Raw genomic sequence first — 26,035 nt, forward strand, 5'->3', positions numbered from 1 at the left:
ATGCTCCAGAGATGTGTACAACAGTGGCTGATATGTCCACGGACCTGTTTTTTCCAGAAATTCTTAGTCAGACATACGCACTAAGCAGATTGTGAATATAGAACTGCACATGTCCTCTAAGCATCTGTGCATACAATAATGATGGTACTCATTAAAGACATGATTTTGCAGCTATTGTTCATGTGGAATTGTAATGAAATGAGAATGCCCTTGCTGTTGAGCTGTGTGATTAAATATTGGTCAGTGTAAGTTGAGGCCACACTAATTTTGAATAGTCCACCTATTACATATCATACCAACATAAAAAACTTTTTACAGGCATTCCTTTTCAGATACCCTAATAATTTTTGTTACTGTCTAAGATGGATTGGATTTTCGAGTTCTTCTACGGAGTACCATACTATTAATTTCGGGTGAGAATTGTGCTTTTGTGCAGTTTTCATCTCTGCATTTTTGTATTTAAAATTTTTATATGGTAGCAGTTATTTGATGACTGAAAAATGCTAGAAATACTTCTGTGTGTGTCTAGAGATGTGTATATATTATTGTCTAAGAGGATGTGCGCATGACCTAGTTATAAGCAGCTAACGTACCAGAGTAGTATCTGCCATTTGACTTGCAAAGACAAATTGGATTTTACACAATTTTCAGATTATGAACTAGGATTTTGTTTCTGCTTTGTATCTAGCATCATGTGGATAGACTCAAGTCATAACCTTGCCACTACTAAAAGCTCTGAGAATCCTTTTTGGAGGGTATTTTTCCTGGCTTGTGTGAGGAGATACTGCTGTGAAAGAATTCCCGTGTGCTGTGGGATCATACTGAGCCACCAGTTCTCTAGACTATATTACTTTTCTGAGGAGCAATTGACTTGCTTGTGAGCAGCTTTAGAAACACATTTATGACTTACTGAGGAGCTAATAATGTAATGTGGTTGGATTTCTTTCTCAGGAGGTAATTCCTTATCATCTCTCTACATCCCCCATTCTGTCTGAGGGAACTTCTTTAATGGAAACTCAACTGAAAAAGAACTCGATAGACAGGATAAGAAACCTGGACTCCAGTGTATGCTCAAAAGTGTCAGCCCAAGCCCATGGATCCCAGCCTGCTGTGGAGACCTCTCTGGCCTGTAGCTCTCTGAAAAAAAGGAGGAAAAAGAGGAGGAAGTCTGCCCATAAAATGGAGAGCTTAAAACGAGAAGACAATGGAGACACATCAGAAGATGAAGATATGTTTCCTATAGAGATTAGTTCAGAAGAAGAAAAAGAGCCATTGGACAATTCAAGGTATCGCAGTGGCATAGAGATGTATTATGGAGGCCCACTACTGGGTTAGTGTTCCATTCCACATCTTCTGACAGTAAATTCTATCAAATCAGTACATGTGTTTAGGGAACATGTTTCTCTAAGTAAAAGCTAGAAAAGGCTAGAAAGCTGTCAAGAATGTTACTAACAAAAATAAGGAAAATGACACTGAAAACAAAGCAACAATCTTCGATCACTGCTGTGAACTAGAAGGTGGGAATCAAATGACACATCTGTCTGTTTAGTTCAGCTTAGACTAATTCTTATCTACATTAGTTTTTTCACTAACTGGAATATATGACAACTGGGTAATGAAATACAGTTTTTAACTTTCATATTTTTCCCTATACCTAGGATTCCTGTTCCAGAAGTGTGTATTGATGAAGTATCTGAGATAAAGACTCCTACCGTTGCTGCATTTTCCCAGTCTGCATCTTACCCTCATTCAGATGGAGAATGGTCACCTCTTCAAAGGTACTTCTTGTGGTAGTAAATTTCTAAATAATCTTTGTGTTAATTTTTTATATACAAGTGCAATATGAAGTCTTCCTTAAAGTTTTGGTATCAAGCATAGTGACTGTTAGCTACTAGGTGAATGCTTTCTATATTTGAAATCAGATAATGCACAACAATTTCAGGTTAGCTTTGCCTGTAATTCAAAGAAAGCAAGCGTACAAATACAAAATTCAAAGCATACAAATACAAATATCCAAATCCTGAAGAATATTTAGATCTATTAATGTTCGTGCATATTAATAAATACCGTAGAGAGGATGAACATTTCATTGGGGGCAGGTTTAGCTCAGCTGGTTAGAGCACGATGCTGCTAATGCCAAGCTTGTGGGTTCAGTCCCCGTATGTGCTACGCTGAGGGTTGGACTAGATGATCTCCAGAGGTCCCTTCCAACCTTACCATTCTATGATTCTATGTAAGCTGAATCTTTGCCTTAATACATACATTGTGTAAGGACTTAAATTAATTTAGACATATAAATCTTTACTATTTTGGGTATAAACTGTTTAGGAACTTGCAAGTTTGTATTTTTGTGTAAAAATAAGATTTTATTTTTTCACGACTCAAGAATATGAGCTGCTTGTGTCCATTTCCAAAGTTCATATACTGAATTGCAAAGACTGATATACATGAAATATTAAGTACAGGAAGAGAACACCTACGCTCACAATAATTTACCTGCTTTTATTTTTTTTTTTTTCTATTTGTACATTTATATGCATCTATATACCTTGATGTCAAAGCAGATAAATTTGGACCTCCTTTCTTGCTCCTGTGGAACATTAGCAAAAGGGACAATTGTTCATCTGATTGTATCGCTTTATAATTCCAATGAAGTGTGTGTGCGCGTGCACACATGTGTGTGTGACTGCCCATGAGTGCCCCTCATCTTCTGTCTATACTTTTGTGATGGGGCAGTATTTACAATACCTTATCCTAAGAATTCTAATCTCACAAGGCTGCCTCTGTATTTGGGGGAGGGAGGAAGGGACAGCAAAATGATTTCAGAGTAGGAGCTTGATTTAAATATTCAGAATTGCGTTCTGGAAGAAACTTTCTTTGCTGACTGTAGAGTCTAATGAGATTGGCTTCAGAAGTCTGGTGATAGTATGTGTGAATACCCCTTTGGTAGCTTTTTGAACTCTATATTCCATTTGTTTTTTGCAGTTACGTTTTTTTGGCAATATTTCGGATTTTGAAAACTCTAGATGGAAATTCAGAATTCATGTAGGAAATGCACAAAGAGTTTGTGTTAATAAACACTTGCAAATAATGACACCTTCTTTCTCTTTCTCCTAATGTGCTGTGCTGTCCAGTAAGCCTATAGTTTGCACAGGGCAGTCGTCTCTTCTCACTGTTCCAGCAAATGGAGGCCTGTCTAACTCTTGCCCTCATCAATCTTCTCACTTTTCTCCTCCAGACAGGTAGAACAGTTGTTCTCCCTCTTTTCTGGGCTACTTGTTAATCCTTTAACACATTAACAGTATGTGAACTTTGTTGAACTTACAGCTGCGCTTATTGCTAACCCAGACACATAAGAAGAATGTGATATTCAAAACCACTTTCTCTGCTTGTTTATTTTGTGGGCACTGCCTGCAGGTAAGTTGCCCCAAGGAATCATGCATTGAATGACCACGTCTAAAATAAAATTGGGGCAATGAAAACCTCAATTAAAACTAAAATTGATTAAGATGTTTTTTTTTTTTAAAAAAGCTAGTGAAAACATATTCCTCTGCAGACTGAAATTTCCATACATCTTTTCAGATTTAATACATATTTCAATGCATATGTGTCCCATGGTTTTCCTGAGGAGCATACTTTTGTATAGAGTGCAAAAGTGAAAACAAAGACCTCAGAGTCTTTGGAGACTGTGGAATTTATAGGAGAGTAAAATTTATAATGGGAGGAGTCCAGTGCCAAAAGCGAGCCTCTCTTTTCTTCTTCCCTGGGTAGGGGGAATGGAAGATTTAAGTTTTTATTGTAGTATAGGCTTCCTGTGACTGTGGATTCTCTTATACAGAGCTGAAAGTGAGTACAGACATTCTTTATGATAGCCTGAATTCAAGATGTCTCAATACTCTCTTGACAGGCAGATCTCCTGCAGCCAGACCCTTTCTCTCCAGTTAGTGGAGAGGAGTTGTAGCAGCTAAGTTAAATCATCTAGTGTAGATGTCTGAATATGACCTCTGTAGTTCTCCATTAATGCTTCAACAGTAGTCTAAATTGCTTGTTGCTTTTATCAGTGCAGAGGCCATACTAGATACCTAAGGCTGTATCTAAACTGAGAATCATAGGGGCTTCCCGGCTTTTAGGTCTACTTCTGAAACCTAGCCATGTTACAGCAGCAAGTCAGGATGAGGTCCTGGAGCGGTCAAGGTTGTTCCCCTCAGTGTTTTCTATGAGAAGGACAGGCAGGCACACAGTTTGGCATGAAGCTGTGATGTGATCTGGATGGCTCTAGATATTTGCTTGGGAGTGCACCTGTCCTGTAATCTAGATGTCCAGCTAAAGCACGGTAATAACTTGTCTGAATATAGTCCTCTGTGTCTCTGCAATTGTTTTTCTATGTGTTAAATAAGAAACCTTATTATGGTCACTCAGAGATGGCTCAAGGCTCTCAGCTATTGCTGTGGCATGTACATGAGATAGCTGTCTTACTTTCTGACTACGGTTCCCCCATTTATTTGGCCTCAAGGCACTCAGATGGGACTTCTGAGGTCACACTGCTGCTTACTCGAAGCTTAGCAGGAAGCACTGCCAAGATCAGTATGGTTTGCTGTTGCAGCGCTGCCAACCACAGGCCGAGTTCCTTACTCTGTAACCTCAGATTACATTCAGAGCAGTTATAGCTGCTGAAGTTAAGGAATACATAGGACCTGGACACAAATATTCAGCATTTGTGGGATGCGAATCAGATACATTAATCTGAGTGGCTGAACTGAACTTTCCCTTCATTCTTGTGCAGTGCTTGTCTTGTGTAGTCTAGTGCAGTGCAGCTCTAGTTTGATCAGCAGTATATGCAGTAATCTGTGGAAGCTGGGACAATACCAGCTGGGCTTGTTCAGTGCCAACTTCACAGAGGAATTGCGCAAAAGTGAAACATAGTTCAGCCTAGGGCACAGAGATACTGGTTGTGCAAGAAGTAAAGAACCCAGTCTGAATCTCTGATCCAAAGCTATGTTTGCAGGATACTATTGTTGAATTACAAATCCAGTACAGTCTTGGTATTAAACTCTGACCTGTGCAAGCATAAAATTAATCTAGGATTTAATTTGGCTTTATGGAGCTAAAAAAATTTTTAGAGGCAATGTGATTGTGAGCTTTATTAGTCTCCAGTCTCATTTTATTTTCGTGGCAATAGTGTGAAGCAGATAGCAATTAAAATAGTCTCAGTGCAGAAAAAGGAGAGACTGTATCTGGCATTACATAAAGAAGCAGAATTATCCAAACAGGAAGTATACAAACAGGACTGTAGCAGACATTTGCATCCATAAACTAGAGAGGTTATTTTTGCTGCTGCAGAATAATTTTATTTGGAGAGAGTAGCTACTGAGTATTCAATAACAACATGTCATATAAAGAAAAAGGAGAGGTATTTTTATGTAATGGAAGGACAAGGTGCTGCCAATCCAGTATTGATATTTGTGGCTGGCATAGAAAATTCCAGCTTATGTTACACTTGTTATAAAGAATGAGAATGCTTTAGTCTCCTTTTATACAAACAAGAAAATGATTTACCTTGTTTGCACTGGTGAGTGTTTTGACCTTTAAATTAAGATGAGATAACAGTGATAATTGTGGTCTAGCTTGAGGTTGCATTAACATTTGTATGCTAAACTATAAGGAAAAATCAACAGGAAAGAACTTAGAAGTAAAAATATACTATATCTTCAAAAACCTTACATTTTATTGTATATAAAATTGTCATTTAAAGAAACTGAGATTACAGACCTCTCCATGGTGTTTGTGTCAAGTTTAGTAGATAGTGTGTACTCTTTGTTGTACACAATCAAGTTGTACACTAGTGGATATTTCTGGGGTTAGATCCTCACCTTGTTCCTAACTTGGCATCCTTATACTTGAGCTGTATCACTCTGAACAGCTCATCTAGACTGATGTGTGAATTGTGGAGGAGCCTTTTTCAGTGAGAGCATATGCAGAGCAGAACTCTGCCTGCATTGACATGCTCTCTATTTCCAGCACTTACATGAGTGTGTCTGAGAATGTACCTCATGGTTCTTTGTGCTAGGCAATCTGGGCTTATTCTCCATACTCTTGTATGTAAAAGAAAGCAGTACTTTCAGGAAAAATTATGGGAAAGGCAAGGGTTTCTTTTTTATTTTATTTTTTCTTTGTCTGTGTTCTCACTGCAAAATGAATGAGCTTTAGCCCAAATTTAAGTTAATGCCTGCAATCTTTCATATCCTCTGCTTGGGTAAGTGAACATGGGTTGAACATACCTCAAAACCTGGATTGGAGATTTTTCTAAATAAAAAGGAAATATTTAGAAAGTTAAGATTGTGCCTAGGTTAACTGGTACAGTGATAACATTTCTTTACAGCTAGGTTTTTTGGGGGCTTAAAGTTGCATCAGAATTATTATTGCCGGCTGAGGTTTCCTCATTGCCCAAGCTCCTAATTCCCAAGGTTTCAGTGGGTTCTGGATGTATAAAAAATATTGCAAATCCTACAAACTTATCAATAAGAGGTACAGAAAATGTTGAAAATCCCACTAGACATTTCTTGAATCTTTAAGCTTGAAAATGCCTTTTATTTATTGATCCTTTCATCTGTCGAATGGTAGGTTATGTTCTAAAGACTCAAAAATATTTGAAATCCTTGGGATAAAAGTAGGATTCCACAGTGATGTCCCTTACAAACTTAGTAGTTTAATTAGATAGCTTAATTATCTTTAGCTAAAAATTCTTAATATTTGTCCATATTCAAGGTATATCTAATTGCAACACAAGATAAAACAAGCAATAATGTAGATAATTTAGCAGCTAGTTTTCAGATTCCACAGATCCACAGATTTTTAAAAGTTCCTTGTACTGATACTTGCCTATGCACAGTGAATTCCTTACTAGTGAGGTCTGCAGTACTACCTTACACTGAAAGAGTGAAGTAGGTCTGGGTATTCAGTTTATCCAGAAGAAGGTAAAGAGTAAGTACAATATGAAGAATTCAGACTAAACGTTTTCAGATTAGAAGCCTTTTTCTTTTTTGCATCAGTAAAGGTGAATCAGCCCTGAACCTTTGATCTAGAAATACCGTGGATTCTTTTCTTGCTTGTGGTTTTAAATTGTAATTTAATGAGCTTGTCAAATACATGGTATAGCTCAAACAAAAATAATGGGTTTTGTTCAGTGATTTCTGGGTGAACTCATGCGACTTGCTTTATGCAGAAAGGCAGAATGAATTTTGACCTGAAATCAATGAGTCATTTATTAATAACTGACTGTTAATAAAAACTTTTTTATTAATTTAGTTATTAAGTATGTTTATATTTCTTATATAAGAGACAAGCCATTAACTCTATTTCTACTAGGAAGGGTTAAATTCTGTGTACAGCACTCCTGCTGGTTTCCATATAAACTTCTATCCAAGGGTAGAGCTGAACAAGTCAGTAGAAGGGAGCAATCAGCTGGATTCCTTAGGTTAACTTACTACCTAATCAGGACAAAATGGCTTGTTGATGCCAGTGAATCATTACTATACTTTGCATCCATTATGACAATACTGACATCTGTTCATCTACTGCTGCTGATGCCATCTCCATTCCCCTTTTTTTTATATATATAGAAAAACAAAAATGTTCCTGAAATATTCAGTTTTACAATTTTTTTGTCACATCTCTTTCAGCTTCTCAAATCCTGCCTATGTTGTAGCAATGATCACAAAACTGTGGATGGTGTGACCTCTGAGTGCCAATTTAAGAGGATCCTAAACTGTTTAAACTGGTTTATCGTGCTTTCATACTCTCAATTGGCTGATTATTATGTAGACATTCAGTTCTTTGGATTGGTGAATATCAGTTTGGAAAGTGCTTAGTGCATTATAGTTACTTCTAAAATACAGATGAGAATGCTGTATGTCATATTCTGGGCTTCTGTCTTTGTAATATTTTTGTAATAAATACTGTTTCGTTTTGTTTGTTTTTCTCCAGCCCAGCAGGTTCACGCCCTCCTACTCCTAAAAGTGATTCAGAATTAGTTAGTAAACCTATGGATAGGGGAGGACTGAAGAATAATCCACAGATGCACTGGGCTTGGGGAGAGCTACCCCAGGCAACAAAGGTATCCGATGTAATTTGTTTAATTACTACCAACATCAGTTGTTCTTTACTGCAGCAAATGTGCTTACTCTATTGCAGACTGCTGAAAAGGGAATCAGTCTCATTTTTACATTAAAGTGTAATATTTTATATAAGAAAATTACATCAAGGTTAGGATCTGAGCGCTGGGGAAACTTGAAAAGACAGGAGAAACTAATATGTATTGCAATGAAGAACTAAGACGAGTGAAGCATTTGTGAGGGGAAGCTGATGCCAGGATGACTTAGTTCTGAAGTAGGTTGCTTGAGATGACTATCAAAGAGGAGAAACTTGTACGAACAGGAGATGAGAGGACCATGGCCTCAACAGTTAAAAATATAGGTCTCTAACAAGTCTTGTGTAATTATGGGCATGACTCTCCAGGAACAGAGGAAGAGAGGGAGATACTGAAAATGTTATGGAAGTCCTATGAAAATTTAAAGTTTTAGTTTGCTAGGGGAAAAGTTGGCACAAGGAAATATTTTTGATAAATTGAGAAGCATGTTATCAACAACTAGATGTGCTTAGTATTATTCGTATTGAATATTGATTGAAATGCTTGTGAAGTTTGTAGCCCACATTCTAAGACACAGTGAGTTATCATGGTTATTTGTCTTTTTGTCCATTAAACGAGAAAGCTAAAGTATCTTAATTTTCAAAAAACAGGCAGTGACTTCCTCAAAATCAGATCCTTTCAACTGTGGAGTCAGGCAACCCAGAGTAGTGGGAAATAACTTAATTCAAGTTATTTCATCCTGTATATTTGCTAATTAAATCTGTAAAATCTTTCTGTAAGATTAATTTTGCAAGTCTGCATTGTAGATAGGTTTGGTCACTAACGGTGCTCCTTAAGAGGTGTCGAAAGTCTGGTGTCCTGCAGATTCTCTTAGGACAGATGATATACGGTAGAAAATTCAAAAGTACTTGATACCTAGTCTTGTAAAAGTTACAAACTTAAGCAGCCTAAAATAGTCAAAATCGGTGTCCTCTGGTAAGTCATTGAAATTTGTAGAGGGCTTTAGATGGAAATCACATGCTTAGTGTTAGCAGTGTGATTCACAAAAATTAGAATTGGCTGCTTGGGTACGTAAGCATCCAGAAGCTCCTGAAGTTCTGTATCTCTGCACGCCTAGACATGCTGCTCTCTTGGCTGAGCTGACTGGCTCGGTGCCTGTCTCCTGCGTGAAGCCATTTGGCCTTTCTGGGGGCCCAGTTAGATGGCAGGATCCGTTGTGTGCCAGCAGCATTGTTGTACATGCAGTGCTGTAGCCCTGTGCAGCTGGATACATTGCAGGTCGTGTGCTGGCCAGCTCCTTTTGAGTCAAGCTTTTGAGTCAAGTGTTCATTCAGGAAAGGGGACTTAAGATGTCCACCTGCCTCAATGTGAAAGAAATGAAGTTCCAATGACATATTGTAGCTACCGGTGCAGGGATAGTGCTGCTTTTAGCCCCTTCTGTTGAAGCTTGGCTCCTCTGCAGAACTGCAGGAGTGATAGGGACAGGAACAGAATAAAAGAACAGAAGCCTGACTTTGCAGTCCAGGGAAGTGGGCTTGGAAAGAAGACTTCTGTAATCTGTTGCCAGATCTGAGGCTGTTTATATATAAATGCACTATCAGTAGCTAGTGGCTAAAGCAGGGATGGGAATACAGGTTTCTTACCTCCTTACATCTTTAGTATGTACAGGATGAACTGTCCCACATTATCCTCCTCCTCATGTATTTTAACAAGAAAATGGGAAGCCATTTTCTGTACACAGAGAACTGATTTAAGTGCAGAGGACAAGGTAGCAGTTTCAAATTGGCAAACCCAGTCTGAGATTTATGGCCTTGTGTTAGGAGATTTAGGTGTTTCATTTTTATCCCTGTCACACAGCCTGCTGTGTATTGCAAATCTTATTCCTGGATGCTTTCCCTTCTACACTCATTTTCTATATCCCTAGCCAAGCTACTCTGAGTTAATCTGATAATGCCTTAACTTGGAGTTATGCTTTGGATGTTGTTCCTGTTCTTCATAAAAGTTTGTTATGACATAAAGCTTATAGCAGCAGCTCTGAGCACAGATCCCCATGTAAGAGCACCTCATGTTCCACATTCAGAATTGTTGGCTCTAGAATTGTGCCAACAAATTGATTTAAAAGCTTAATTTGGGATATAGATGAGCCACAGTACACCACAGCCCTACTCTCTGGGAGCATCCTGATTATGTAAGGACTCTGTATTCCACTCCTTTCTCATGTGCGTAGAGGTTACCTTCCAAAGAAGGAACCAAAGTATTGGGGCAGGAAAAGAGGAGGGCAGGGAGGGAGTAGTGATGTGTTCCCGAGAAGGGCAGGGAGAGATCTGTGGTGTGCTGTGTGTGGTGTGTGTGTGTGTATGTGTGTATAGTGCATTTATATATAAACACGCTGGAACAAATCTTACCTGGACTCACGATGCAAGTGAACTGGGCATCCTGAAATATGTGTGCTGTGTGCAAAGTGGAGAGGTCTTTTGTGCACTGTAGAGTCCACTCACCTAGCTATGACTTTCTGCTGTAGTCAAGTACATTGAGAATCTGATCTCAGTGGATGGGCAAAGGAGTAATTATAAGAGCCTTAGCCAGTGCCTTGGGAAATGCTGAACGCTCTTAACTCAATGGAACTTCAAATGAAACAGGAATAGGTAGAACAGGTTAAACTATTCAGTGCTTTGCATTTTTTTTAAGAACTTTTCTTTATGCCAATCTACTTATTTTTCCTCACAGGCCAGTTCCCTGCTCAAAACAAAGGAACCCAGCATGGTAGATGTAAATCCTTCTGAAAACACTCACTTTCGGGTCATCCAGAGTGCTCCTATAGAGGAATTTAGCACTATGTCTCCTTTACCTGCCCTTGGACAAGCAGATGCAGCAACTGCTGGTGAAACTGAGCCCTTGCCAGCTGAGACAAATAAGCCAGAGATAGAGTCTCCAATAGCAGCTGTACCACCATTGCCTGGCAATGAAGAAATAAAACAAGCTGCAGCTTGCTCAGCCCAACCAGTTGGCAAGACAGATTCCCCTTCCAGAAGGAAAGGTAAAGCTGTCAATTCTGCACTTTATTATACACGTAGTTTTGCCTTTGGATTTCATAGTGATAAATCACCTCACTTTCATATAAATTAATCTGTGCCCTTAGGACATTTTCAGATGTGGAAAAGAATAAGTTTTTTAAAACAACCACCCAAACTTAAGCTGTGCAGCAAGCTCTTCATAAGAGCCGTGTAGTAAGATAGAATGTTCTCCTTGGTCTGGGATATTAGGCAGCTCTGTGCTTTTGAACAAGGCTGTATAACTTGTTCCAAATTCATCTGATTTCACAAATTCAAAGTTTTTGTTTTTTGGTACAAGCATACTGTACATCTGCAGGGTTAACTGCTCTGACTGATTTCTGAGTTGCTCTGTCTTGCTATTATTTGTGGAACCTCCATACTCCAATGCAGAATTGTAATATGCCTTTTGTACAAACAACAGATTAAACCACCTTGTTTTGTATTTTTTTAATATTTTTGTTTCACACGAGCAATTGAAATTGGGAACAGTTCTGTGTGGTACACGTATTGAATTTATGAGATATAACAAGTATCTCCGAAATATCTGTCTGCTTTTCTACTTGCTGATTTCTGGGATTTGTACCATACTGTTTTATTCTGAGTATTAGAATATTCACATGAAATTTATTCACTCACAGATGTTATATTTTAGAGTCCTAATTATTCTGTAATGACTTAAGCCTTATATGGTTTTGTTTGTGAATTTGTTCTTCATCAGCAAATATGATAATATGAACAAGTTTCTTAGCTATTGCCCATGTGTTCCATGTCTTTGTTATTCTGCTGACTTTATATATCCTTTTTCTTGTTGCTTTTCTGATGTTTCATGTTGGAAATTTAGACAATGATAAGTTGTGTATTTCTGAATGAATTCTAAGTGAGGTTTTCACATTAGAGCAGTTACTTCTCAAGATATACTAGCAGCAACAGGACAGAGATGACTGTGTTGGTAATAACCTAAGACTTAGGAAGGCTAGCTTCAGGTCCCTGCTGTCTTGCTCGTCTCTGGTAATGCTGTATGGGCTCATGCAACACATTAGTTGTGCATACTCACCAGTGAGTTGTCTCCATAATAAGGTAGTTGTATTCTATTAATGACTATAGCTTATAGTGTGTTACTGTGCTATTTCCCTTATAGAAGGGGAGACTGAAGATGAATTTTCTGGAGATTAAATGCTCTGATGACTTTAGTGCGATTTACATAGGCATTTGTAAATATTCCAGAAAGCTTTCCTTTTACTGTTTTTCTACAGTAACCACTATTTTCTAATTCCCACCAGTTTTCTTTGGAATTGTGAGGTTTCAGCATTTTGCAAAATTAGACCTCTGCTTTCTCATTTGGTGTATTCAGAATGTTAATACTGAACATCAGTGATGAGTATTGAAACTTCTGGCCTTCATGTTTTACTTAATTGCAGTTTATGCGTTGTTACAGCTTGCCTGCTTTCTTGTTCTTCTAATAAGTAGTTAAATAATAACAGCAATTCTGGCTTGTTACTCAGAAAATGTTAATTAATAGGCTTATTTGTCCCTTACAGACAAACGAAGCCGGCATCTTGGTGCTGATGGTGTCTATTTAGATGACCTCACTGACATGGATCCAGAAGTTGCTGCACTTTATTTCCCCAAAAAGTATAATTTTTTTTACTATTCAAATGACTCTTTTCTCCTTTCAGATTTAGAGCAAACTCTTCATATCAACAAGATAAAGCGTTTGTTTTATTTATTTATTTATTTATTTTTCAAATTACAAGCTGAGGTGAAGAAGGGAAAAAAATAAAACTGTGAATAGGAGTGTAAGAACTCTTGGAGAACTCTGCATTTTTGCCTAAGAAATGTGCTTGAAATCAGTTTTCCATTTTGGTTGATTAAATACTATATATTGATTGTGGATTGTTATGTAATGTACCCTGATTTTTGTGAGTGTTATTCACATGACCTGGGAGAGCCACTGGCCTTGGGAGGTACAGATATATGTATGTGTGTGTGTATGTGTATGTATGTGTATATATATGTGTGTGTATATATATATATATATATATATGTATATGTATATGAACACATACCTATGTCCTTGCTTATTACCTTGAAGAACATAGTTTACTGTTAATAGTATTAGCATGGAATTACTTCTCTGATACCATTCTACTGTAGGTAGTCACATATAAATACGTATACTGAAAGATCATTTTTGGATGAGATGCAGTAGTTGTTTATGAAAATATTGCACCCCAAACATAAAACTTCCAATTGGTTTTAATCTTTGTTAGAACCTCTGTTAACACTTACAGTCTTTCCTCACCATACCCTATAGTCATTTGATAAAAGTCACTGAACATTAACTAATTTATTTTTCTTTCTTTCTTTCTGCTTAAACTCAACTGTTGTAATATTAGCATTTCAATAAAACAGCAAAAGATTAATAGTATGTATAGACAAAGTTTAGATTACAATTCCTTTCTCAAATGCATTCGTATAAATCTAGAAATGAAGGAAGAACTTGAGTCTGCTCATTCTAGTAATGATCTTATCAGTACACAGATTTTAAGCTAGTAAAATTATTTATATAAGCATATATATTTGTAGTATATAAATATAAACACACACACAAGCATACACATCCTTTGTTCTGAGTTTAACTCTCAGTTTATATAATTAATGCAAGTCTGAGAATAAACTATTATTTTTTATTCTTTTTCCTGCATGGGAATAATTCTAGTGGTATAAACTCTGCTTATAGTAGCATTACTCTATCTACTAAATTTGTACAGTTTATTGTTTTATTTTTTCTATTTCATATGAATAAATGAAGCTATAATCCTGTCTGTCTAGTTGAGGCAAAGAATTAGAAGCAATCTAATCTTTGAGTGTACAGTGAGACCTATTCTACTCTTTTTAAATTTTATGGCAAAAATAAGTTAATTTCTTTTAGGTACTATATTATTTTTCTATGTGTGCCAGATGTAAACTCTGCTTATTGAAGGGAGAAGAAGGGAATGAAAACATGAAGTCTGAATGCCTGATTTTTATTTTCCAGTGGGGATAATGTCCAAAGTAAGAATACAAGTGACAACGGGCCACGGTCAGCCAGTCAGTCCCCTCAGTCCTTTGGGAGCTCAGGTGTTGACAGTGGTGTCGAAAGCGTCTCAGATGGACTTAGAGATTTGCCTGCCATTGCCGTTTCCCTCTGTGGAGGTCTTACTGACAACAAAGAAATAACCAAAGGTACAGAATGACCTGAATTACCGAGATGTGCTGTCAGCCAAGTTTTAGCTTCATTGACCAAGGAAACAGTGCCCTCCTGTGGCTGTATCTAGGAATTTGTTGAGAAAATAATACCAGCTCAGAAGTGAGAAATTTCCTGGAATTTCTTATACTTAAAATAGTAAACCAATATGAGATTTTGATTTTGACACACTTGAATAGCTGACGACATACTATATTTTGTGAAATTAGCTTGTTGACATTTATATTTCTTGATGGTACTAATTTTATGTTATAATAGTGTAAATGGTACTTTGCCACTTAGTATTATAGCTAGGAAATTCACAGCTGTCAATGTCAGGGATGAAAAAGGTAGTCTGTAAATGAGAACATTAGGAGTGGGAGTTAAAATATCTAAGCTGAATTCCTTTTCTACCTCTTTTTTTTTTTTTTTTTTTTTTGTATGAGTTTTTGACAAATCATTTAGCATACTCTATGCTTAATCTTCCAGCTGTGTATGTGAAGAAGAATGCATTAAGACATGCAAATTCTGTAGTAATATGGAATCATAAAACCCTGTGTGCTTGATGCTATACAGGTTGTGGTTTGGAACATAGTTATTGAAACATTTCAGAAATACTGTGATCTGACTGAGATACTTTATATTGTAGTAATTCAGTCCACTTGTAAATTATGTGTATTTTGTGGAAGGAATCACAGGTAGTGGAAACGGTGTTTGCTCACAGACTTTTATTTTACTGTAGTCCTTACAAATGCTCATTAAGTTTTTGGCTATGGGTGTGTGTATATGTTAAGCCCATCAGTTTCTGCTCCTTGTTTGGACAGAGGATCACTGGAAGGCACAACAAGGTACTTCCAGGCCTTACTTAAAACCTTGATTTTTTTTTTTAATCCTTCCTCCTCCTCCCCCCCCCCCCCCAGGTTCCATCCCCAAGCTTTCATTTAACTTCTATTGTAAAGAGGGAAGACACGCAGCAGCTTAAAAAGAAATGCTCAGGATCACCTGAGAGTCTCTGAACATGTTGCTTCCATATTATTGCTAATCTCAGCACATCAGTAATAAAGAACTGACCCTGAATATGAAGCCTAAGTGTCTGAGATGTGCTAAGAGGTTCAGATTGCTTCATCCCAAGCATTTAGAGGTGTATGTTTTACAAATGTATTTTTTCCCCAACAGAAGAGTTCTTAGAACATGCAGTAACATATCAGCAGTTCGTGGACAATCCTGCTATCATTGATGACCCTAACCTTGTGGTTAAAATTGGAAATAAGTAAGTACATTTGAAGAGAAACATACCTTACTATTGTAACAAAAACATTTATTTGGCATTTGAGTACATTAAGCCTATTTCACCATAACTGAGAAGTAAGTTTTGAATGTTCATATGTTCAATGTTCATCTAGAAGGAGTCAAATCTCCAGTGAAGTCAGCCTCTTCTAATTTGCTTCTCTAAAGTGAAAATGAAGAGCAGTTTCAGATGACTTGTCACAGCTAACCAACACAATTTGAATTTCACAAAGCTAGCATTAAATTCTAGTAATGTTCACACTCAGTTGGAAGAGTAAAAATGAAATGGAATATGAAGTTGCTAAGGTTTGCCTTGAGCCAGTTCTAGTAATTAATATTTGCAGGGACATGACAATCTACTTGCAAACGTGCTGTACCTATCAGAGTGTCTGTATATGCTGAACACCTTGCTTATGTGCCTCTGCAGAGACATCGTTTTTCAAGACTTGTCAAGCCTCACTCACTGAGTGTGAGACTTCTGTCCCTGAGAGCTAAGAAAATTTCATATGCTTATGTTTCTGGCAACAGTGCAGCACTATGGTGTATGCCAGATGCAGCTATTTAGAGGGTATTTTAACTCAACATCCCCTACACCTGGCATATTGTGTTACAGGCTACAGGACAGATCACAGCACTGTGCTGCAGTTAGAGGTTATGCTACCCATACTGGTATAGATCACTCATACGAGTTTGATGTGCCACATGTGTCCTTATGTGATAATTTTATCACATATGTGATGGCATGGGATGGCCTTGTCTTGTCTATCAGAGAAGGAGAACTCAAGAGGTGTGTAGCTGACCCTCTCAGTGGTCCTTCTGTGATGGTAGTATTTACTTGCCTTCTGATGTTTTGGGAAGACAAGAATACTTACTGAGGATCTCATTGTCATATTCCCTGGATGTCAAGTGAAATGTTAGGGAGCTTCAGGTTCCCTAGGCAGATGGCTGATACTATTATGTATTTGTTCTGCTGTCCGTAGCCAGAGTTGAGCTATGTTCAGCACACTGTAGCAGAAGCTTGACATCTCACAGATTCCAGGCTCTAACTTTTGTATTGTGCCTTGATGCAAAAAAAAAAAAAAAAAAAAAAAAAACACGCACAATGAAGCAATGAAAACAGCTTGTAAAAATGATAGCTCATGCTGTGGTAGTGAGCTAAAGTAAGGACGGGAAGAATGAATGACAAATAAAATTTTTACTTAAGGTCTTAGCTCTTCTTGCATTTCTTGAAAAGTATTTGCCAAAAATACCTGTAAAGCTACAGTGAAGTTGCTGTTGCTGATCTAGGCTAGAGTTTGGGACTAAAGGGGCTTAGTGGCTTAACCTACCAGATAATAAATACTTGGTTGTGAATTAGGACCTTGGGATTACAGAATACAGTAACTATCTCTCCTGAATGCCTAGATACTACAACTGGACAACAGCTGGTCCCCTTCTACTGGCGATGCAGGCGTTCCAGAAACCTTTGCCAAAGGTAAGATTGAACGTGACAGTTAGTCAAAGTAGGAGCTGTGACATTCTGCAGTTCATTAAGGCATATAATTCACTAAGGCAGGGAAAAGACTGTTTTACAGAGGAATTTGCACATCAGTAATATCTATCCATGAGTAATCCTGACTTATAGTAAGGACTAAATAAGCAAGACTAAATTTGTTCTATGAGGAATATTTATTCACTAGGCAAAAATCATTATGAATACTTGAAGACTTGATCTTTATCTTCTCCTTTTTTCTTTTATTAATATGGATTTTAAGCATAAATTGTGTTTACCCACATTTATGTTTGCTGTAGCTGAATACTTGATGACTGACTTCTATTTTACCTGTATACATCATATGTTATCAAATAAAAATAGAGGCCAGGAATTAACTTTAGTGAATAAACTCTAAGTACTAGATAAGAAAGGAAGCCTTTAACTTACTAGTTTTCTGTTTCTAGGCTGTTCGTTTGTAAAAAATCCATATGGGTAGTGGCAGATAATTATCACTATGTGACTGCTGTATGGTGGCTTATATTAAGTGGATTGATGAACTTAGTACAATTCCATATGACCAGATGCCACATAGATGCTCAGGACAGAAATAAACATACCGCTGTATATGTTTATAAAGAAACAGATATCACCATTGGCACTAATCTATATTTCAGTTAGCTGTGGGTTTAATGAGTCTTGGAACCTGAACCTTTCTTTTGCCATTTGCAGCACTCAACTTTTTGCTTTCCATACATACAGCATCTTTGGGTTTAAGTGAATTCACATGCCATCACTATTGCCATAAACTAGGATAAAAATTCCTTCAAAACCCGGAATCTCTACCACCATGTTATTTCTGTTTCTATATACCTGTATACCTAAGCATGAATAGCTGCACTTTATCGTCCCAATATAGAGTCAACTGATCACCAGATGTTTGGAAATTTTATGAATCTGGTCTGAATTTCAGGGATGTCATAAAACCTGATATGTTTTGCATTGTACTGCAAATACTCTACTAATAATCAAAAGTGGGATTCATCCCAAATAACTCAACAGGCTACAGCAGGAGTACGGTTGTCCTACTTTGCATTTGTATTTGCTGGCTGCTTCTACAGTGATCCAGATCTTGGTAGATGTCTGATGTGTCCCCCATGATAATAAAGAGAATGCTAGATAGCTGCATTTTTAATTAGACACTGAAAAGCCAAAACATCTTTCTCAGACATCTGTCTTTGGATAAACTGGAAAAATCAGAATGTAATTTTTATCCCATTGCAGTTAAGGGAAAAGGCAGTGCTGTCAAACTATGGTTTCATCATTTCGTGACCTATTCAAATGGGGGATCAATTAAGAAAAGTCTTTTATGAATGTGAAATCCACTGTGTTCATTTTTTGGCAGCTAAATTGATTGTGTTCTAGATTCCGATTTCTAGACTAAACAGTTTTAATTGAATGGACAAGTGTGTATAGTTGGAACAGTATATTTGGTTGGAAAGATTACTTGGCTGAACTATACCTCTGAAACTACAATTACCCATTTCTGTTACCAGTCATCCTACTTGTTTTCTTAATTACTCATTTGTTAATTAGAATTTTAATTTGCTTCAACAATGGAACTAAGGAAATGTTAAGATACTTTATCAAAATAGGTTTTAGGAAGTGATTATAAACTGGAGCTTTTGCGGAAATTCACCAATATTCAGCAAAATACATTTAAACAGTAAGCATGGGAATATACCATTAAAAGTCATTAGGGCATCTGTCCAATGCTTGCCTTTCTGCAGCTTCCTTTTGACAGTTGAAAAACAGAAGTTGTACATCTGTTTGAGAACCTGCTTAAACTGTAGCCGTTCATTCCATTCCGTTCTCAATAGCTCCATCTGCTTCTCTGCTTTTTAATATTCCTGTTAAAAAAACTTCTCAAAACTTTTTTTGCTCAGCTTTACTCCTGTATCATTTCTTGTTTTTTCTGATATACTTTAAATAGTATAGAAAAAGGGGAATTTTTGAAAAACCTGAGAGAAGGATACCTAATCGGTGGAATCTCATGGGTTAAGGGGGGATCCAGAAAAGCTGGCTAGTATTCAAACATCACTTCCTCCAAGCTCAAGAGCAATGCATCCCTATGAGTAAGAAGTGCGGCATAAGGGGCAGGCATGGGTGGGCAAGGAGCTCTTGGCCAAATTTAGACAGAAGAAGAAAATAGACAGAATGTGGAAGAGGGGAGAGGCCACCTGGGAGAATTATAGGAATGCAGCCAGAGTATGTAGAGATGCGATGAGGAAGACTAAGGCTCAGTTGGAATTGAGTCTGGCAAGGGACATTAAGGACAACAGGAAGGACTTCTTCAAATACATCAGCAGCAAGAGGAAGACTAGGGAAAATGTGGGCCTGCTACTGAATGAGGCGGGAGCCCTGGTGACAAGGGATAGAGAGAAGGCAGAATTACTGAATGTTGCCTTTGCTTCAGTCTTCACTGCTAAGGGCAGCCCTCAGGAATCCATAGGTTGGTCAGCCTCACCTTCATCCCTGGAAAGGTGATGGAACAGCTCATTCTGTATGTCCTCTCCAGGCATATGGAGGAAAAGAAGGTGATCAGGAGTAGCCAGCATGGATTCACCAAGGGGAAATCCTGCTTAACCAACCTGACAGCCTTCTCTGATGGCATGGCTGGCTGGGTAGATGAGGGGAGAGCAGTGGACGTTGTGCACCTTGACTTCAGCAAGGCTTTTGACACTGTCTCCCATAACAGTGTCCTAGAGAAGCTCAGGAAGTGTGGGTTAGACGAGTGGACAGTGAGGTGGATTGGCTGAAAGGCAGAGCTCAGAGGGTTGTCATCAGAGGCGTGGAGTCTAGTTGGAGGCCTGTGGCTAGTGGCGTCCCCCAGGGCTCAGCACTGGGTCCCATGCTGTCCAACTTCTTCATCAATGACCTGGATGAGGGGATGGAGTGCCTCCTCAGCAAGTTTGCTGATGATACCAAGCTGGGAGGAGTGGCTGACACACCTGAGGGCTGTGCTGCCATTCAGAGAGAGCTGGACAGGCTGGAGAGGTGGGCAGAGAGGAACCTGACGAGGTTCAACAAGGGCAAGTGCAGAGTCCTGCACCTCGGGAAAAATAACCCTAGGCACCAGTACAAGGTGGGGGCTGACCTTCTGGAGAGCAGCTCTGCAGACAAGGCCCTGCGAGTGCTGGTGGATGACAAGTTGACCATGAGCCAGCAATGCGCCCTTGTGGCCAAGAAGGCTAACGGTATCCTGGGGTGCATTAGGAAGAGTGTTGCCAGCAGGTTGAGGGAGGTGATCCTGCCCCTCTACTCAGCCCTGGGGAGGCCTCATCTCGAGTACTGTGTCCAGTTCTGGGCTCCCCAGTACGAGAGAGACATGGAGCTACTGGAGGAAGTGCAGCGTAGGGCTACAAAGATGATCAGAGGGCTGGAGCATCTGCCCTATGAGGAAAGGCTGTGAGAGCTGGGCCTCTTCAGCCTGGGGAAGAGAAGATTGAGGGGGGGGATCTTATCACTGTGTACAAGTGCCTGAAGGGAGGGTGTCAAGGGGACGGGGACAAACTCTTTTCAGTTGCCTCACGTGACAGGACAAGAGGCAATGGGCAGAAATTGAAGCACAGGAAGTTCCGCCTGAACGTGAGGAGGAATTTCTTCCCTGTGAGAGTGACGGAGCACTGGCACAGGCACAGGTTGCCCAGAGAGGTTGTGGAGTCTCCTTGTCTGGAGATCTTCAAGGCCCACCTAGATGCAACCCTGTCTAACATGCTTTAGGTGACCCTGCTTGAGCAGGGAGTTCGGACTGAATGATCTTCAGAGGTCCTCTCCAACCTTACTGATTCTATAATTCTATGATATTTTACTGTCTCATACGTTAGCTGAACTCAGCTTGCTCTTCCATAAGTTCTTAGCACATCTTGGATTCAGTTCTTTTTTAAATCACTGATCAGTGCCAGAATTTTATTACAGTGATTAGGTTTGCAGAGGAAAGCAATGTTAAATACTGGGAGGCTATCATCTCATAAAAACAGCTGCTAAGCAATTCTAGGGCATACCAATTGCTGTTGCTACCTTTATGTAATATTTCTCATTTGTCCTTTGCTTGCTTTCTGAGCGAAAGTATTCAGCTTTCACTGTTACAATACATAAGGCTGCAGTCATTTTGAATGTTGAAAGAAAATTTTCTCTATTGAGATCCAGTATATATATAACCAATGAAAAGTAGCCAGGGCTAAAAAGCAGTCATAAAACTGCCAGTTGAATTCATGCCATCATACTTAACTCACACATTGGTAATTTCTTCGCTTCTCCCAAACTGATGATTAAATATGAACTTTTTCATATCATATCTTTATCATAAAATATGAACATTATTGTTAAGTGAGAGTTTACAGTTATTTTTAAATGAGAGTTACCATCTTGCGTGCTAGTTCGTAACTGTCCTGCATGAGAGCTCTTTAATAAAGTGATCTGCCTTTTATTTTTGTTTTGTTTTATTTTTTTTATTTACGCTAAGCAACTTCAACTTAAAGACTGTAGGTTCTCCATTCTAGACATCATACTAATACCTGTTTATGCTTTTTTCTTCTCTGATTTTTATCTTTTTTTTCTTTTTTCTTTTTAAAAATTCCATAAGTATTCATGCTTAAGTTACTTCAGGGCAGCTCTGGATACCATTAGATTTTGCTTTAGTAGAATTTATGGTCCACAGACAGTATGTTTCCTTTTATTCTATTTATCATGAGTTAAAATTGTGTGTTTGGCATTTTTTCATTTACATATATTAGGTTGTCCTTTGTTTTGGGGTGTTTTTTTTTTTTATGTTACCATTCATTTATCACAGGCCACTGTGGAATCTATAATGAGAGATAAGATGCCCAAAAAAGGTGGAAGATGGTGGTTTTCATGGCGAGGGAGAAACAGCACTATTAAAGAGGTAAGTTTAAAGGCAGAGTTTCTTCCTGGGTGCAGTTGGAATGCTGGATACCTCCATATTCATCCCTTGAGAGCTTTGCATCTGGGGTTAGCTCAATACGCACTGACTGAAGATACTAACATTAAAAGATGTATAAAGCAGGACCCAAGTCTGACTTCTGTTGACTTCAGAAAGCCTTGATTAAATCCTTATCTGAAATATTTGACTGCAATATTTTGATTCTACATTTCTGTTCACTACAGAGACTTGAGACAGTGTTATCTAATGGGTTATATCTGTGTCTGGGACCTAGAACTGAAGAGTTGTGCCACTAATTTGATGTCCGATGCCTGCCTTTCTACAGCTTTCTTTTGACAGTTGAAAAACAGACATTTATGACTAGAGTGAGCTATAAAATTCAGAAAAACCTAAGACAGAAAAATGAATATATATTACTTTGAACATTCTTTTGAATTTCTTTTCTGGGCATTAAAAGTTTGTGGTAACAGACTTAAAACCATGGGTGAACATGAAAGCACAGTGGGGGGGAAAAAAGCAAAATTTTATATAAAGTATTGATCTTTTGACTAGACATATTTAAAGTTGGCTAATAAAATCTCTCCATAGTAATTTATAGTAATGGAGCATTAAAACTTGAGGGGAGAAGATGACTTCAAATACACTTTAATGGTTATGTTTCTGTAGATGAACTTTTCAGGTTTGCATGAAAAAACATTATAATTATCTGCAGGTATGAGCTTCAGAACATGAAATGTTAATTTTTACAATCTATTGAACTTTTCAGAATTTCTTTGAGTGAAATTATTTGCTTATATATTAGTTGTGACAGCTCAGTGGACAAAGGAAGGTGTTACTGTCATTCATTTCTCTCCAAATCATTCTGTTTCTAAAGTATTTCTCATGTGGGATGAAATTTATCAGACCTTAGCATCTATTCAAGGTAAAAGCAGTTTAGAGAGTTTTATTGGATTAAATATTTTAGTGATTCCTTGGAATATAATTCTAAAATTTTGTAGAATCATACTTTGCTTTTTTGAGTGAAATCTAGTTATTTGTGGTGCGTGAGCTGAGGTAGCTATGGGATTGTCCCAGAATGTCAACAGTGCTAGCCAGGTGAAATCTGATATTTCTGTACCTTTTCCATGCAAAACCGAATCTTAATTCTTCCTCTGAGTTTTATACTTGCAGCTTTTTAGTTCTTTGTACAGCCTTATTTCTTAACAAAATCACAAACTTTTTCTATGAGCAAAAAAAGAAAAATCTTGCTTGTTTTTTTGTGTACGTGGTTGATTTTACAAACTCCGTACTCACAGAATTTTGTTCTCAAATGTTTTTCCTAAACCTTTTACTCTTTGCCCAACAGAAGAGTTGCAGCATCTCATACTTGTATTTTTACAGGAAACAAAGCCAGAGCAAGGTATGAGTGGGAGTGGACTAACAGGAAAAGACTCTTCGCAGATGACAGCAAACAGGTACCCAAAATACTACTTGTACCTGAAGTGAACAGGAATTACTTTTTAAGAAGGAGAGCAAGCAACATTTGAACAAAGGAACACTGTAGCAATGAAATCTGTTCAATTTGCTATTCATTTCACCAAATAAGTTCAGATAGGAAGACTCCAGCCATAGCAAGAAACACTTGCAAGTGTTCTCTAGCATTTCCAGCTTACAGTTTGGCTGGCAGCTCTGTGAGAAGTATTCCAGCCTCCAGTATTGAGCAGATATTCCAGCCCCTTGAAAACAAAGAATAATGGGAACAGTTCTCTGAAATTTTCCATATCTTTCTGAGTTCCACGAGACCATCATAAATGATCCAGGTTGTTCTATCTTCCCTGTTGCTAAAATTTCTGATTTAAGCATCTTCGTGGCCTGACATCTTAATTTTTTTCCTGCATATCCTAGAACTTCAGGGGCCTAGGACTTACCAGGGCTTTTTTACTGGCAGTAGGTAGGAAAAAGTCATGGTTTCTAATATTTCTTTCAATGAATGCAAGAGTCTTTTGCTTTATGTGCTCTAAGAGAATAAACTGTATGACCAGAATCTCCCCTGTAGGAGGGTTTCATAAGGTGATCCCCAGAAGCTCTGGAGGGATGAGTTAGCCAGGGACAACTCTCTGGTCTTGCCTCTCTTGCTTCAAAGACAGCCCACATCTGTGTTGTCTATGCTTACAGCTGAAGAGGGCCACAGGACCCAGATTCAAATATGCTTTATGCTGATGAAGTTAAGTTGTTATTGAAACAAAAAGGAAGAAGAGATGCTATTTTTGCATTAGTTCTCATTCTTCCTGGAGGTAAGCAGTTGCAGTCCAGGAGAATTTGCTGGAATGAAAATTCCCTGTTCTGTAGGAGACCAGCTGTTGCCTCAGTTGCCTCTATTTTCTGAATTTGTGAGATCTACAAAATGAATCAAAAAGATTGATTTTTTTTTTAATGATGACAGATGGCATTTACGTCTGTTGTTTCTTACATGGTTGTTTAAAGATAAGCTTTGAAGTGGAGTTAGACTTAAAGCAGGCTAGATGCTGAAATCAGCATTCGTTGTTTAAATTTTAATTGACCTTTAGAAATCTGGTATTAAGAATTTATTGCTTATAAGCACAGTGAGGTGACTGAAATGCTGAGTAGCACTTTTGAGATGTGATGTTACAAAGGATTACAAAAATGGAGTTTTAAATGTTGCTAATTATGAGAAGTGGTATCTTGATGTTGAGTCAAGACTTACTAACACCAAACATAATCCAGCTGTGGTAGAAATAAGAGGCCAAATGGTGATTGTTTTAAAGATGAGATCTGTAGGATCTTAAAGGATATTTTAGCTGCCATCTGAAGTGATAGTTTTGTTTATTGTAGGAATACTTTCTGAAGAAAATATTCTTAAAATTCTGAAAAATATTTTAATATTGTTGTATATTTAAAAAGACATAGTGTAAAGCAACTCTTATTTATGGCTTTTCGTTGTCACAACCTGAACAAGGTAATCCTACAAAGTATATTGGAAAAGAATAATCCAATGAATAAAAATTCTTCACTGAAAGAGAAGAAGAGGAGGGAGTTATTTTCTGTAATAAAATTACCATCACCATAGTTTTTTTTTTTTTTTTTTTTTAATTAATTGCTAAATTGTATGGAAAAAAAGCCAATATAACAAAATCCCATTTTTCATCTGAGAATTGAGTGATTTTTTTTTGTAGTTATGATATCTAACAGGTATTTCTTAACATCTATGAGATTTTTTTTATGAGTCAACATGGCATATTAATTTACATCTGTTAAGTTAAAGTGATGAGAAATAGTGTATAGACAACTGAATGATTAGGAGAATCCAAGTATGAATAATGGGAGCATGCATGAATGAAAATTCAGCACTTCATTGATATATTTACATCCAGGTTGTGAATGACTTTTTGAGAGAGTACTTAGGAGCAAAGAATCAATGACTTATTTGGTGATTCACTGTTAATGAATTTTTAATAGCTACTGAGATGCACTTACTGAGATGGCATCGCTTTCTGTGTGTGCAATGTTGCAGAATAAAAGATGAATCTTCGTCAAGTGATGAAGACCCTAGAACTGCCAAACAAAACCTTGGGTCATTACAAACCAACTCCAGTCATCTTTCATTATTGTCTGGAATCAGTTACAAAAAAACCCTTCGACTCACTTCTGACCAGCTTGTGAGTTAATTTTACCTCCTTGTCATGAAATGCTATTTCTTATACAACAAGAACCCTGCTGTTATTCAGGCTTGCAAGGCTTAATTAGCCCTTACTGCTTGAATTTAATCATATATTTCATTACATTTTCAAAAAATGTTTTCCTTCTCTTTTCAGTATTAAGCATGAATGTTGTACCTTGCAGTAATTGTTGGGTTTCAGAGATTAGGGGACATGGGATACCACTTAGATAA

The 26,035-nt window shown here is 37.8% G+C and overlaps 1 protein-coding gene across 2 annotated transcripts in view; it reads left to right on the forward strand.

Annotated features, from left to right (window-relative positions):
- Window positions 1-26,035, forward strand: part of LPIN1 (lipin 1) — a 52,295-nt gene that overhangs the window by 10,953 nt on the left and 15,307 nt on the right. Inside the window, exons 4-15 of one of the 2 annotated variants that reach the window (XM_062573085.1) lie at window positions 952-1,286; window positions 1,659-1,778; window positions 3,135-3,242; window positions 7,984-8,113; window positions 10,874-11,183; window positions 12,738-12,831; window positions 14,237-14,424; window positions 15,602-15,695; window positions 17,117-17,186; window positions 22,036-22,128; window positions 23,527-23,600; window positions 25,658-25,802. In XM_062573085.1, coding sequence (XP_062429069.1) covers window positions 952-1,286; window positions 1,659-1,778; window positions 3,135-3,242; window positions 7,984-8,113; window positions 10,874-11,183; window positions 12,738-12,831; window positions 14,237-14,424; window positions 15,602-15,695; window positions 17,117-17,186; window positions 22,036-22,128; window positions 23,527-23,600; window positions 25,658-25,802 — 1,761 coding nt within the window. The remainder of the gene's footprint in view (window positions 1-951; window positions 1,287-1,658; window positions 1,779-3,134; window positions 3,243-7,983; window positions 8,114-10,873; window positions 11,184-12,737; window positions 12,832-14,236; window positions 14,425-15,601; window positions 15,696-17,116; window positions 17,187-22,035; window positions 22,129-23,526; window positions 23,601-25,657; window positions 25,803-26,035) is intronic. The other variant, XM_062573086.1, reaches the window with a different exon arrangement.

The sequence above is a fragment of the Rhea pennata genome, chromosome 3 (genome assembly GCF_028389875.1).
Source record: "Rhea pennata isolate bPtePen1 chromosome 3, bPtePen1.pri, whole genome shotgun sequence".
Classification (NCBI taxonomy): Eukaryota; Metazoa; Chordata; class Aves; order Rheiformes; family Rheidae; genus Rhea; species Rhea pennata.